Below are 15,190 nucleotides of genomic sequence, written 5' to 3' on the forward strand. Positions count from 1 at the left end.
AGTCATACCTCCGACTCGCCGCCTGAAGCTTCCGTTGACTTGCCCCGATATACCCCCGAATAACCCCTTGGGAGTTGTACGCGTAATTCAAGTACTTAAACGCGCGATACACGCCCGCGTCTTGGTGGCGGACTCGATGGAGCTGATCAAATTCGCCGCCGCCTTGTTTACCGTTTCGTCATTAACCGTATCGGCGTAGGAGGCTGCTAGCATGACGATGCTCAGGCGTTTTCCCACAGCGGACAGACCGAGGCCGTTGGCGCCGGTTAGGGCTGGGGTTGGTTGCACAGTGAGGTACCAGCCTGTGTTAGGTGCGTGGAGGTGATGGTTGGGAGGGAGACATTGTAGGAGTGGGTTAAATAGACGGGGGCAAAGGTAGTGGTGTACCAGACTTGGCTGGATGGGATAAGGAGTGAGTGGTACCATAAATGGCCCCAATCAGCGCTGTGTGGGCCAGATAGGCTCATCAAGACACTTTGGATCCCACCCACATGGGGGCACATGCAGTATACTTCGACGGAGAAATTAGTGCTACGAGAGCTTTTGATGCGATAGGATAAACCGAAGAAGGTCTTCCTCTCCCATAAGCACCTCAAGAAATGGTTACTTGAAGCCTGTTTGTATATATTGTGTTGTTGTGGAGCAAATGCGGCACTGAAATAGACTGCGAGTGTGATGTTTTAGGTAGGTTAAGTTACACACCAAAAATGTCCTGCTCCGGCGGATAGAATAACTCTGTTGAGGTCATATTTCTTAGTAGTTATAAGCAATCTACCTATCCTTCTAATCTCGCCTTCCTCATGCTTGATAGAAGATTTCGCGCCGCATTAGAATGCTTATAGACCCCTCCATGAAACATATTGCTTACGTCTTTCCCAATACCATTTAGAATCACATTTCCGCCCGGGTGCTGATGTTTGAAGGTCGAGACATCATATACAATGCCATTAATGCAAATTAAATCCACTCCCTCCTCACAGGCGCCCCGCATGTCCTCCATGCTTATCACAGGCAGCTGATCCTCAGGCACGCCCCACACAATCCCTTTAGATTCCTCCGCCAATGCCTTGGACCGTTCCTGAAAGCGTCCCTTTTTGATCTCATTCTCTGGAAACACCCGAAGATCAAACACAAGCTTCCCCCAAGCAAGAAAGTTGATAAACCATTTGGTTGGATCAAAGTCAAACCGCTCTATCCCATTCCTGTAATCGCCCGGGAACTCATGGTGAAAATTATGGTATCCTTCTCCTAGAGTCAAAACCGCCGCGAATAAATTATCTCTTGGTGATTTTGTGCTCTGGTACGGCTGATCTCCTAGCCAGTGTGCCAATGAATTGATACAGTAGGTGTTTTGCTGGATGATGAATATCCGCAAACATCCGGCGTAGACAAATCCTCCTTTCCAATCTGACCAGCCTAGGCCAGCGACGAGAACAGGTACGGCGAATGCCATTAGCAGAAGTAGGCGGCCATAGTGTCGATGCTGCCATGTGACGACCTTGTCGGCGTTAAGATCACTTATATCAACTCGACCTATGGAATTAGGATCTTGCTTAAAAATTATCCATCCCATGTGTGCGTAGAACAGGCCCTTGTGGACATTGTATGGATCTTGGTCCGTATCTACGTATCGATGGTGGGCTCTGTGGTCTCTGCTCCATTTGCGGATGGAGCCTTGGACGGCACCTGCACCCAGCAATGCGAGGAGAACTTTAAGTGGGACGCTGGCTGAGTAGGTTTTGTGGGCCCAGAGACGGTGGTATCCTGACAGAGTTTAGTGGGGTTTCTTTGCCTCCAATTTTGTGGAGTGTATCATACCTGCTGTAATGCCCATCCCGGATAGGAACCAATATATGCATGACCATATGAGTGTTTTGATTTGGAGGGGTACATATAATGCAAGACTGAGCCCTAGCAGGGGGATTCCAATGGTCATGACGACGTGGATATAGTTGATTGATCTCAGGAAGTTTTGGATATTGGATATATCCTGCTTGGATTGGTAATACATATTCTTTGGAAGAAGAAGTAAACTTCTATTTTATGTTGTCAGTGAGTACCTAGAGGGTATTGATTCTACATTTGTTCGGTGTGCTGAGATCTTAATAAATGTTCGTGTGGAGCACATGGTCTGCTGAGACTGCGGCGAGCTGACCTGCTCTCGAAGCAGGCAAGATCGACTGACTAGGCTCTGTCGAACACATATTACAAATAATAAAGTGCAGCAAGGGCTACACCAGACGCACAGGAGTTGACGAGAGAAAGAGGGGGTGGCGAAAAGGAAATAAAGAACTACTATTATTGGCAGGGACTAGAACAATCAGTCGCTGTGTAGAGACCGAGGATGAACTAGATACACGCTATTTTACATACAGAAGTTTGACTATAATTCGCAAATCCCTCCTTGACCTGAAGCATGCAACTACTCTCGTTGTCAGGTAACATTGTTTAAATGACAAACACATCTGCCCCCATCTACCCCAAAAGACTCAGACGTCGCCAGAGACCGATAAAATAGTTTCGCTAGGCATCGAGCTGACCGACTGCGCGTCGTCAAGTGCATCATGCAGTCCCATATGTGATCTGGACGCATGTGCTCATGATCATAATACAAGACCTCCATGTCCGCAAACAGGTGGAGCTTAGAGCGCTCCACATCCGCGAGCTCCTGCCACAGATCCAGTGTCTTCTTCTCTACAAAGTAGAAAGTCGTTCCTATCGTTTTATATACGCGGGCAAGAGGATGTATAGCCTCTGAATGCCAGGACTGACGAGTCCATCCTGGCCGAATGCGTGAAGGAATACGGCGCAGTTTGATTGTCCGCTCCCAGGTAGATTGGAATGGCATTGGACCGGCGACGGCATGGATAGCACCATGGGTGCCGTGTGCCACATGGGCCAGAAGTCGATCAACTACCACATCCACGGGGACATAGTCGATGCTGGACTGGTGGTAGGGGTTATCGAATCGTGAAGAGAAGCGGATAGTTCGTGATAGGGTGAGGGCCAGTCCGGCTGCAAAAATAATATGGGGAGTCGACATTGGTATGCAGAATTTCCGATAGGGGAAACATTGCGCTGGCTCGATTATGGATGGCCGCACGATAAGCAGTCTCTTGTTGGATGGCGTAAATAATCGATGGAGGAGTCTCTCTGTTAGGTGCTTTGCGTAGCCATACGCCCAAGGGAAATTGTGCGAGCGATAGGCTGCTGAGGAGTTTGTTTTGTAGACTTCCTGTAACTCTTGGTCGATGTCTTCTATATCGCTACCGTCGCGATGGAGAGGGTACAGAGTCTCTTGGACCTCAAGACCAGATGTTCCATCTGTTTCGGCATAAAGGTGAGCATTACTATAGGCCGTTGACACGAATACGAAGCATTCAAGTCTTTCGCAGCCTAGAGCTAGCCGTGCCAGGCGCTCTGTGGCAACGATTACCGGTCTGAAAATCTTCTCCAGTGGCTTTAGTAGTGCAATAGAAGAAGCTGCGTGCACGATGACTTCCGCTTGAGTCCTGAGCAAAGCCAGCTGGTCCTGTGCCAGCCCCATGTCGGGGAGTAACATATCACCCTCCAGGACAGTGAGAAGCTGAGGGTCAGTCATCATTTCCACAGTTTCACGTGGGAGCCATTGGTTCCATTTTTCAACGAGTTTCCTGCGACGTCAGTTTGTTTATATGGAAATAACAAGTCAGAATAACTTACCGAAGGCCGCCTCTACACAGAACATAGATATGGGCCACAGGTGCTCGCTTGACAAGACGGTAAATCAGAGTAGTCCCTAGGAAACCTGAACCTCCGGTGATGAAAATCACTTTACCAGCGTAATATTCCCAAATCATGGTGATATATTCAGTCAATAGCTGTCAGGACTCACACGGTACTGTACTATAAGCACTGTACTTTTTCTGTCATCCTTATGTGGGCTACTCGATTCCAACGCTGTTTGTAGGACAACGATAAGCAGAGGAGAGGAGAGTGATGAAAGTCGGCCTAGAGTAGCCAGACGGATTGAAATAACGAAATGCGTAATAAACTCGAATGATTGCTGTTTCCGGACTACGAAGGTAATGGTTGGACACATGAAGAGCTCTAGCCACAATAACGATATTTATACTGCGCACCCCTGGGCACATGATTTGGTTTACCACTATTTTGTAGCGCCATCTTCATCGGGCCTATGTGACTGTACTAGGCTTGCTTAACAATATTAGCCACATAGCGTATTTGGAGAAGTCATAACTAGATGGGGCGGGATGTATTGCCGAGTGATGTGTTGATCTTCAGCCGCACCTCTCAGGGATGTGTCCAGCTGAAAAAAAAGTTAATACACACTACAATCTGTACTCTCTCTTCACACTAAATAAATGGACCGGCTATGGTTTCAGCTCAAAGGAATTTAGCTCGAAGATCTACTATTCTATACTGTTCAGGCGGCCCCACTTGTGTATAGTGTCGCCAATAGTTAAATAATTAAATCACACTAACTTCATCCCTACCACATCCCATTACGAATGATCAAAATTTTAGGACGACTGATCTGGGTGGTAGTAGTAGTAGTAGCAGTAGTATTCATGCTCGAATCTGTCAGCTCTACGCCGATTGCCGGAAAGGTCACCGTCTGACGGCCGGGCTCGCCGCCAGGGTAGTTGGAAACGGGCGTGTGACTAAGTCACAGGCTGAGGTGTAAAGACCTACAAAAAACTAATAAATTCGTACATCAGAATGACTATAAAGTGTGTGTAATATCTGTTCCATGCATGGCCTGCATAAAATTCCATACAAGAGAGCTTGGCCAGGGCTGCTGTGTCTCTGAAACCTATACCATGACTACCCTGAAAAACTGGAACCATGCAATAGTCTATGAAGTTGCCGACGGCCAGTACAAATCGCCAACGGAGATATCAGAGGTGCAGGAAATTGTTAAACATGCTTATCAAAATGACATGCCTGTTACCGTGGCTGGATCCCGTCATTCTACCACCGCTTGCATGGTGGGCAGTGGAATCAACTTGTCCATGCAAAATTTTGACCGCATCCTGTCCGTCGACAAAGGAAACCGTACAGCGACAGTCCAAGCTGGTGTGACCCTATCCAAGCTTGGATCCCATCTGAGACAGATGGGCCTACAGCCTCCGCTTGTCCTGGAATGGGGAAATTATCATATCGGCGCCATCAGTGGTACCCATGCTAATGACACCGAAACGGGAAGAGCAGCTCAGTTCTCATCCTATGTTCTTGGGGTCAAACTTGTCACTCCGACTGGGGAGCTCATGGAGATATCAGGGAACCACAACGCGGAATATTTGCCAGCTATTCGATCTCACTTCGGTATGTTTGGGGTTATTTATGAGGTTACACTAGAGGTTCGAGAGAATCGGCCCTTGTCGATTACGTTTATGAAGGTGAACCTCGATGACTTCCTCGACAATTTTCATGAAGAGATCCAGTCTCTCAAGATTAACTATGATCATGTATTCGGGATGTTATGTCCCCAGTCCGGGAAATTGTACTGGCAGGGTCGAAAGTTCATCGAGCAAGAGAAAACGAGCCGACATTTCTTATCCACATGGAAAAACAGGGTAGGTGCGAAAAACGCTCTTTTCAAGATCGCACTCTCCCTTATTCGAGCTACATCACCAGTGAGCTGTTCTGCAACGAGAGCCAAGGTTCTCAGTATAGCATTTGTCGGGCTACCGATGGCGATAGTCAAGCACATCCCCTATGTGATCAATCCTTGCGATCGAGGAAAGCTATACGAGGAGAAAGACGCACGCCTTGACTTCTACGATTGGGTGTTTCCTGAGAAAAACTGGGTTGGTATGGCCAGATCATTTCTACAGCTAAGCTATAAATTCCGGAAAGACCATAATTTTGGTCTGCCTTTACCGGCCCTGATCTACTTCATCCCAAAAGACCAAGCTTCCCTGTTGTCCAGATCGCGCGATGCAAACATGATGGCAATCGATCCTTTGTACCCATACCCCGAGGATACAACATGGAAAGAATTCCGCTTGGAATTCAACAAAATCGCAATGTTGCACGGAGGAATCCCACACATCAACAAGACCCGTGATGGTGCGGTGTATTGCTTTGGAAAGGCGATTGATCCCGCTGTAATGCACCTCTTTCTCAAACAGCGAGCGCATTTTGACCCGAAGAATTTGTTTTTGAACGACCACTTTAGAGAAATGTTTGCGGAGTACCTCTAGAGCTGGATAGTACTATGCGAATTACACGTCGATAGGGAAATTCAACCCACCGGCTAACTTAATCGACTCCACATCTTGACCAATTAATTAGCGTGCGGCCCTGTTTGCTTTTTCTCGTCTGGAAGTAGAGGATAAAAATGGGTGGGTGGCTGATGCCTGAAAGTTTTTGACTGCAGATGTAGCGTCATCAATGCACATTGTTGAACTTTGTGGGTCGTTAGGAAGGATCTACCTGATCTGCATTGATCACAAGACCCTATTGTGTGTCCAGGGGAGTATATACGAAGAAGTAGTACTGTATTGTGCCCTACATACCAGCCTATGCCTAGGGAAGTTGGCCACGAGGGGAGGAAGTTTGTGAATCTGCTGTTAACCACTCGTGGACAGAAGCTTCTACCGTATTTAGCTGCTGCTTTGAAATTATCTCGGGCGCCATGAATATACCTTTCTGGTTCACAGGGGCGTAACCCCTTGGTCAGACGATCAACTTACTGCACTCTAGGCTATCCATTGGCAAACCAAAAAGCAGTGACTCTTGCTAAAGAAAAATCTGGTATAATTGACAACCTACAGGAGGCTGAGCATGGATCTACACAATAGTAATCGGTTATAGGAAGACAGACTAATAGCGCAATAGGACTAGATCTACCACCCCTATTATTGTATCATGGGACATCCGCGAAAATGGCCAAAGGGCAGCAAAATTATGATTACGCTACTGGTCTCGTATGTTCCATCAAGTATACCTTCATAGGTCAGTCATGCTAATACTACGCTGAGATAGTGTATATTCCATTGTGTACTGTGGATCTTAACAACACATGAAGCACTAATCGAACAGTCTCTCGCCGCCGCATTTGCCCACCTAGACATCATGTCCGCTCATTATGGTGCCGAGGGTCCGCTTCTCTGCCTAGATAGCTATGCGACCGACGGCGATAGCCAGCCTGGGTTCGAATCTATGCAATGTACTTCGCCCTTTTCAGCCCTTTCGAGGCGCAGGTTTTCGATTTGTAGCGACCTCTGTGTATTTATTACCAGCTGCAATCAGATCGAGTTACAAGACGTGGCATGAAAGACAACTTCAATGCTGGTCCTACTTTACTTATTCGCCTGGCCATTTAAGCAGTCCCTCATCAATTATTACGCCCAGCTTAGCCGCAAGGAACAAAAGCAGTTGATACCGTCTAACTATATCTCTAAACCCTCCGACTATATTTAAAAACAGCACTCTGAAGGGCGATATAGATGTTCTCGACTGCTATACATCAGAATACAAGGTAGTCCTCAACTGTGCGGAAGCTTTCATGCAGAAGTATCCAGAACGCCCAAGCGTTAGCATGCAATGTGGCATCATCCCTACTTTATTTCATGTAGCCCTTGCCTGCTGCGGTTATACTTCGTGGTGGCAAGCGATTGAACTTCTCTGATCCCGGCCACACCTGGAAGGATTATTTGACGCCAACTGAGCTGTCTCCGCATGCCCTGAAGGAGGAGTTATTAGAAGTATGTTTGCAAGGACAGGCTCTTGACACGGCTCCCTTAGCCATCAGCCGTACAGTTGAGCGTCTGTCTCCCAAGCATCTCGTAGCGAGAATTACAAAATCTCAAAGGGAAATGGGCTTGTCCAATATCGGCGCGCCATATGGCAACGTATCTGATGACTTTAGCTGTTCCCCGCTCAACATGCTGGGCAACGTTAAATGTACGGTTGGTTGGTCCTCCTTTCGAGCGTACAATGCTCTCGTTCTCCAGCTCAAGCTTTTACCCCACGCTCCGACAGTTATCCCATGTTCTACCATCGTGTCTGTCGCATCCCATGGCCAGGAGAAGGATCCGTAATGTCTCAATAGAAAGCATTGAAGAATATCTGAAGTGTATATATGAAAGCGTTAACGCAATAGCTAAACACCGAAAGACGAGAGAACTAAAAGAGGGGAGGGGGAATAACTATGACAAACACAATCGATGATTGGTGATAATGCGTGCAAAAACAAGCTTTTATTTATTCCTATTCGCTGCGACCCTGCTAGCTGAAGGGGCTTTATATTTGTTCCTGCGTGATGAATCAACCAGATAAAGAGAGACATGCACCATAGACATGATGGCCTATGCCATCTGCTTGACCTACAAAATATGGCCTACCTGGTAGCGATGTCACGGGTTAAGCCCAGAGTAATACTGGCCTAGGAAGGATGGCCTCCTTACCTACTATATAGGGCGTTAGATGCTTTACGGATCGAATATCATTCGTCTTGAACCTTATCATGGTCAAGTGGTTTTACATTTACTATCGCAGATACAACGAAACCATCACAACTTAACATAACTAGTACTTTATTCTATTATGGCTTAGTTATTGTTGTGTAATTCAGGGAAGTGGTACATAGGGCGATATAGGTCAGCTACAGGCCGACCCTTAAGCTAACTACTAGAAAGTAGATGTTATATGTGGAAACACCAGGAATCAGGGTGTCTCAACCAACTGAGTCTCTTACATTCCTATCCAAATTACTCGTCCTCTTCGGTGCACAGCTCTCTAAAGGTGTCCAGGGTGGAATGGAATTTTCATATAGAAACCCCGCATAGCCAAACCGGGCGGATTACAGTCTTTCCAAAACAGTTGACTGTGTACCCGGACATGTGACCACCTACATGATGGCAATGGAGGACAATCTCGATCGCGAATCCTTTCCAGTATCCAGTGCCGTCCGCCCTTATGACATTCTGCAAGAAGGTAAGCTACACGCCCACATTCAGAAGTCCAAATTGAAGCTTCCTCACTAGTCGACCGTTCCTCGCATCATGGTTGCTGCGAGGACTAACATCGCCCTTGTCCTCGGTTTCCTATATGAGCGAGTCAGATTGAAGACCCTGGTCCGCGAGGTGGGATCAAGCCTATTGTTCTTTGGGTGCCGCACCGGATCCCAGTACCTCTATCAAGACGAGCTCGACGAAATCGTATCTTGGGTGATTCATTCAGGATTTCCCGGCAGGACATAAAGTCCGATCGCTCGAAAACGAACAAAGTCTACGTTCAGGACCGGATAGTAGAGCATGCGTCGGAGGTATGCAGCCTGCTGTGCGATCAGGGGCTTCGCTTTACCTCTGCGGGTCAGCACGAATGGCTTGCATGGTGACAAATCGACTGGGAGAGCAATTGATAGTACAGAATGGACGGGAACAGAGACGGTTGAGAGCGTGGTGGGAGCAGAAGAGGAGACTGAACGGGTGGTAGGAGGACGTTTGGGGTTAGACAATTGGTCAACGAAAGGAATACAATAGATAAATCATAACCACGTAGAATTAGTATGCACGGGGCCAAAAGCAATATAACTTCTCTACCCCAAGGTGCTGGCAAGAAATCGAGTACGCAGCAAGAGCAAATGTAGTATATCCATTCCTGTTTCCATGCGCAACGTAAACCTCCGACTACATTCGTCATAATATCCTCCAGAGTCACTCCGCCATACTTGCCATCTTTTAGCACAATATGTTTAACCCCCTAGGAGCGCAAAATAAATTCTTCCAGAGAGCCATAGTACCCCAACAGGTCTGCATTATATATGCCCCGGTCTCGTAACTGACCCTAAATTCATCAAAATATATGTTATTATCGTGTTTTTCTTTCACCTGCTTTTCATATTCGTTCTCATCATTCCCACAGAGAACGCGCTGACCGTAATCCTAATGTCGGTAAGAGAGAGACAGAGAGAGAAGATGTGGTCTGTACATGGCTGAACTCACGGGATAAATGGCCCAGTATTGTCCAAGATAACACTGCAGGCAGCAGGGATCGTTTTCCCATAAAAAAATATCCATATAATATCCATTATTCATAAGATCCTAATGGCAGATTCTACATGGCTTGCCATGTGAACTTCAAGTATGGCAAGCACCAAAATAAAGTCAGTATTAATACGCGCATGAATTGTACATGGATATATACCTTAAACTAAGTCTGATTCTCATCTATTCACCCTTTTTCTTACTGTCCATACCCCTGAGATATGTGGTTTAAGAAGCATGTGGATACCTACTTTAATAGCGCTCGTATTTCGGCTGTTGGTAGTATAGAACAAACCCGGCTCACTCCGAAGCTCTGGTGGATCAAGAATGAGCCACATCGCCCTTGTGAAGGTGCATCCAACACAACTGGAAAGAACCACCGATTTTCCAACCCTGTATTGAAGCCTCAGTGTCTTCCAACCTTTTGACCATAGTCATGTCTGCCCAAAAGCCTCAGACGTTCAACCCCAAAAATGTTCGTGCACCTCGACCAACTTACAGCCACGTTGCTGCAACGACCATCTCGGGTACATCCAAAATAATCACCGTCGCCGGCCAAATAGGAGTTGATCCTGGAACAGGTGAAGTGCCGCCAACATTCCTCGCTCAGGTAGAGCTGGCGTTGGAGAATCTTCGCAGGTGCCTTACCGCCGCTGGGGCCACGACACACGATATCGTTCGAATCACTCATTACATCATCGACGTCGGCAGTAACGCAACAGATAGTTTTAGGAGACGGTATATGGAATTCATGGGTGACTATCGGCCTCCAAGCACCCTCGTTGGTGTTGCGGCTCTCGCAGATCCCAGGTTGTTGTACGAGATAGAGGCAACTGCGATTCTCGCTGAATAGATCCATCATGATACTACCATCATGCTGTAAGCGTTGCTGACTCTATACTTTCGCCTTTAGCTGCCCTGCTAACTCGGAGGCAGTGAGCTATGAATTGGTCAAAACCATGGAATTCTCAGAGTTATTCTCTTTCGAGACGACGCTTCTGATTGGCAAGATTACACTAATACAATACTTTTGATACTTCTTTTATATAAGTATGATTAATGCCAAACCGGACAATACCTCTTATGTTGCCTGTAGTATTGTCCGCAGGTCCTCGGATATTGGGTACACCTGTTCGTCGGGTAGACATGCTCTGGCAGCTTCGTAATCACCATCTGCCAGGTGTCGTGAAATACTTTTCATCGTATCGGTCACATCCGTGATAGAAACAATCCATTCGTCAACGTAACGATCCACAGCCTGGCCACTCAACCCGATCTGGATGGCTCGATATCCTAACGGTCGCAAAAGCACATCTCGTTCCGGGTCCCATTGGACACGAACGGGAGTGGTTTGTAGCCTTTGGCGCCATACCCGGTCTTTTGTTCCACCCCCATGGCTCAAGCAAGAGTGCTGCAGTGCCCATTCGAACCCTTCCCGACTAACCTCGATGGCCAGGACCCGCTCCTGTTGACTTTTCGTGGCCCAGCCGGATCGATACGCCATCCATAAAAAGGATGGCTTGATCCAGGTCATCCGCTGGCGAATAAATGGCGGGACAAACGTCTGGGCTTGAATGGCTGCATCTGCGATTTCGGAGGGGTAGGCCTGGTAGACAGTGACGGTTGTTGGTGTATACTGAGCCCGAATGACTCGGTATCCAGTGGATGGAATGCCTGAAACCTCCATATTCAAATCGATTTCTTCCTGTTCCTGTGTTATATTCAATTTAATAAGTAATGGACGCGCTGCATGGTCGTATGAACTCGTATTCAGCAGAATACATAGCAAAGGTAACTCCGGGAAGATGGCCGTCTAAAAAAGCGCATGTCGTCATTAAAGGAAAAACAAAACGTATGATAGGAGTCAGCCCGAATACAAAACGAGACTTGAGTCATATATCTGAGTCACGCCCAGAGTCTAATCTCAACCGATCGATACAACCATTTTCTGCTGAGCCTGCCTAAGTACCTGGCAATAGATGTAGAACAACCATCAGCACAGAGAGCGTGGTCATGGCCATGTCCGAAGATAAACTATAACTCTTCTTGGGGAATATTTCCTCTTGCATTTCTACTACTCTTCACACAATTCTCGTATCAAAGCGGATATATTTTTATCCGATTCCCGCTTATTCTCGTACTTTGTTGAACTTCTTCTGCCCCCCTTTTTTCTTTTTTTTTAAAAAAAATTACCACCTTAGTAGTACCTGAATATATTCTCTACTAGAGGTATGTTGCAGCTCATATTAAATTCTACGGGTTAAATCGTGTGTGCTAAAGTACTGAAAGTTAATATGAGAGCGGGATATATAAATAGCTGTAACTCATTGTAATATTATTGTACATATCTACTGTTATTGTCGGTCAACTAAATACGCGTATGAGCTAGTATCACCGATCATATAATCATAATATGGATCTGCATTGAAGAATGAGGTCTCTAAGGTCTCTAACTATCTGAATCTATCTGGGAGAGCTGGATAAAAAAGGTGAAAAAAAACAAAGGAATAAAGTCGGACCGAGCGGATGCTGAATAATGGGTAATATTGGCCCACTTTGGTCGACAGTTATTAATAGATCGAGACCAGACCGATTTCTTGCTATGAAAATTAAATTAGATCCAAAGAAAAGAACGCAGGGTTCCTAGATTGTTCAACTTAAATTCAGGCTTAAGAGCTTTCTTAACATGGTCCACTTCCTGACCACTGGCTGCAGCTACTACGAAGTTACTCATATATATATAGATAATACTGTTGTGAAATTCAGGGGAAGTGGTGCGCAAGGAGCTATTCTATCAGCTACAGGCCAACTAGCCTAATTAGGAAGTAGATGTCATTCAGTGGAAACACCAGGAATCGCAGTATCTCAACCAACTGAGCCTACTAAGCGGTTCCCTATATTCTCATTGAGGTGGCCGCTCAGGGGAGCCCCCAATACCGCTAATATAGCGATTACTTAGCTCTCGGAGCTCGGACCCAGAATGAACTCCGAAAAGGAAGACTACCGAACCCTAAAGGTAGTCACTAAGGTATCCTGGGAAGTCCTGGTACAGCTTATTCTCTCTCCACCAATCATCAATCACTGCAAATATGGCAGGCCATCACACTTCATAGTCATGGTTGAGACGATCGGTGTCTGTTAAGTGGCTCCATAAGATTTCGGCCCCCATTCTAGAAATTGTTAAAGCAGCCAACTTAGCCCAAGGGACTAACAAAACGCTGAAAACGTCGTTTCATGTCCAACCCCTCTTGGAATTCTATATGCCGACCACTGCGATGAGAAAGCCCTGTCACAACTGTCGCCGACGTCGACTGCGCTGCGATTATGTAACTCCTAAATGTGGCAAATGTATTTTTAGAGGAGTTGATTGCTGGGGCTATGGAGAAAAGCCCCTAGTTTGGGTTAATGCGAATGGTAAGCGGCCGCCAAAAGATGATCGAACAATGGCAGCCGATCAATCTGCAGGGTCTACTCTACTTTCGAGAACTGAAGACCACTGTACCAAAAATCCCTTTATTCCACGCGCACTTGCTTCGTCCATTTGTGCGGACGACAGATTCTTTCTTGACTCGCTATGGTACTGTGAGTGTCTTCTGTGAACAGGTGTGCAATACGAAGCTATTTGTGTACTTAAGCATGGCATTTGTAGACAATACATATTACTGTCCCGGGCTTGTGGTATTGGACACCAAAGAGAACCCCCATCGCTTCTCTCTGACTACCTGGCTCAGTATCCCAAAGTCTTTGTTCTACACTTTTATATCCATGGCCGCAACTCATCAGCTTATCCGATGTCAGCCATCCAACGCTTCTATTGTTCGTCGGACATTTGATGTTCTTGATCAACCCGAAAAGCGGAATACTGGCTACCCTCTTGACTCCGCCTATCAACCATTGGTTAAGAAAATATACGAGTCCCGTTACTTAGCACTTCAAGACCTAAGGGCCTATATAGAACGTCCAGAACACCATCTTACGGACATCACACTTAGTATTGCGTTCTTACTAATGATGGCAGAGGTATGCATCATTATCGATAAAGCCTAGTTGGTCTTCGAAAGCTAAGTTGTTTAGATCCAACATTCCGCATATGGCCGCTGGCGTTCTCATTTAGAAGGTGTGAGAAGAATCATCAAACTACGCGGGGGGTTGCATGCTGTAGCACAGCCTTCCCATCCCCAGACTCTCTCGGTAGTGTTGAACTTCATAGGGTCTGGCTTTTCCTCGGCCATACTAGTGCATATACGCGCCTGCTAACGTTTATTAGAGTTGACATTGTAAGCTGCATCACCGCTGCATCGGCCCACTTGGTACCAAGAAGTGAAGAGCAAACCCAGCACCAGGAATACATTCGGCAATTGCTTAATGACGGCAGCTACCTTCACACCGGATTTCCAGGTCCTCTTAAAATCCTTGAAGGGCTTGCACTTGTCAACCACCTACGCGCAGTATCATCCATCCAGCAAAATAAGGAAGACAGCGAGCTTGACTATCGCGCATTTACTGCTCTGCAAGTAATTATGAGTATTTCCCCGCGGCTCTGGGCAGCGAGTATTTGTCACAGAATCTCAATGGGAATGGGTGCCTTCACAAAAGAACACCCCAAAAGGGATGTATCCCCAAACAGCTCGTCTACTGTCATTTGCATAACCTATCCTCAGGCTGTAGACAATATCGAAGGCCACTGGGTGAGTGTAGCGACCCTTTACCAGTGCGCATCATTACTTTACTGTATACGGACGCTATTTCTTGATCGCCACAGGTCCAAACAAACAAATCGGTTCTTGGCAGCAGTAGGAATTGACCTCTTGTCGCTTCGCCAGAAGACAATAAATGCTCTGTGGGAGCATCTTCGCTTAAGTCTTCACAGAGAGAAGTACTGGCGGGCAGGTGCCTTGTTTACGGAATATCTGATATGGCCCCTTTTGATCGTTGGTCTTGAAGATTGCGGGGGCGATGACAGGGTGGGACATAGGGAGTTTGTTATTAATGCGCTGAAGCAACTCTCTCTGTGCGTGGGAAAATTGAGTTGGTTGGACGCTGAACTCTTCTTAAAGTCGGCGTGGGAAAAACCCTGGCAAACTTGGGATGATCTATTTTACGGCACCCATGGCAACTGCGCCTTTTTATAAGCTATGCCACTGTTAAAAGCATGTAATAGATTGGAAATCGAGAGGCTTTGTCGGCATAGA

General features: G+C 46.6%; 6 protein-coding genes across 6 annotated transcripts; 4 read left to right on the plus strand and 2 right to left on the minus strand.

Annotated features, from left to right (window-relative positions):
• Positions 1 to 87: 87 nt before the first annotated feature.
• ATNIH1004_008098 (uncharacterized protein) lies at positions 88 to 3,839 on the minus strand (the record flags this gene model as incomplete). Its single annotated transcript, XM_033572711.1, has 5 exons — positions 88 to 396; positions 869 to 1,764; positions 1,819 to 2,036; positions 2,541 to 3,653; positions 3,703 to 3,839. The coding sequence occupies 5 exons, from the start codon at positions 3,837 to 3,839 to the stop codon at positions 88 to 90; spliced, it is 2,673 nt and encodes an 890-aa protein (XP_033423263.1).
• Positions 3,840 to 4,823: 984 nt separating this feature from the next.
• Positions 4,824 to 6,209, plus strand: ATNIH1004_008099 (uncharacterized protein; the record flags this gene model as incomplete). Its single annotated transcript, XM_033572712.1, has 1 exon — positions 4,824 to 6,209. The coding sequence occupies one exon, from the start codon at positions 4,824 to 4,826 to the stop codon at positions 6,207 to 6,209; it is 1,386 nt and encodes a 461-aa protein (XP_033423264.1).
• Positions 6,210 to 6,893: 684 nt separating this feature from the next.
• Positions 6,894 to 8,051, plus strand: ATNIH1004_008100 (uncharacterized protein; the record flags this gene model as incomplete). Its single annotated transcript, XM_033572713.1, has 4 exons — positions 6,894 to 6,935; positions 6,994 to 7,160; positions 7,438 to 7,543; positions 7,587 to 8,051. 4 exons carry the CDS (start codon positions 6,894 to 6,896, stop codon positions 8,049 to 8,051), a joined length of 780 nt encoding a protein of 259 aa, XP_033423265.1.
• A 2,383-nt stretch (positions 8,052 to 10,434) lies between these two features.
• Positions 10,435 to 10,851, plus strand: ATNIH1004_008101 (RidA family protein; the record flags this gene model as incomplete). The annotated part of the gene is made up of 1 exon (XM_033572714.1): positions 10,435 to 10,851. The coding sequence occupies one exon, from the start codon at positions 10,435 to 10,437 to the stop codon at positions 10,849 to 10,851; it is 417 nt and encodes a 138-aa protein (XP_033423266.1).
• Positions 10,852 to 11,079: 228 nt separating this feature from the next.
• ATNIH1004_008102 (DUF4291 domain-containing protein) lies at positions 11,080 to 11,685 on the minus strand (the record flags this gene model as incomplete). Its single annotated transcript, XM_033572715.1, has 1 exon — positions 11,080 to 11,685. One exon carries the CDS (start codon positions 11,683 to 11,685, stop codon positions 11,080 to 11,082), a length of 606 nt encoding a protein of 201 aa, XP_033423267.1.
• A 2,078-nt stretch (positions 11,686 to 13,763) lies between these two features.
• On the plus strand, positions 13,764 to 15,130 carry ATNIH1004_008103 (uncharacterized protein; the record flags this gene model as incomplete). Its single annotated transcript, XM_033572716.1, has 3 exons — positions 13,764 to 14,018; positions 14,073 to 14,209; positions 14,266 to 15,130. 3 exons carry the CDS (start codon positions 13,764 to 13,766, stop codon positions 15,128 to 15,130), a joined length of 1,257 nt encoding a protein of 418 aa, XP_033423268.1.
• Positions 15,131 to 15,190: the final 60 nt, after the last annotated feature.

Source organism: Aspergillus tanneri, assembly GCF_003426965.1.
Source record: "Aspergillus tanneri strain NIH1004 chromosome Unknown AapTan_6_pilon_pilon_pilon, whole genome shotgun sequence".
Taxonomy (NCBI): domain Eukaryota; kingdom Fungi; phylum Ascomycota; class Eurotiomycetes; order Eurotiales; family Aspergillaceae; genus Aspergillus; species Aspergillus tanneri.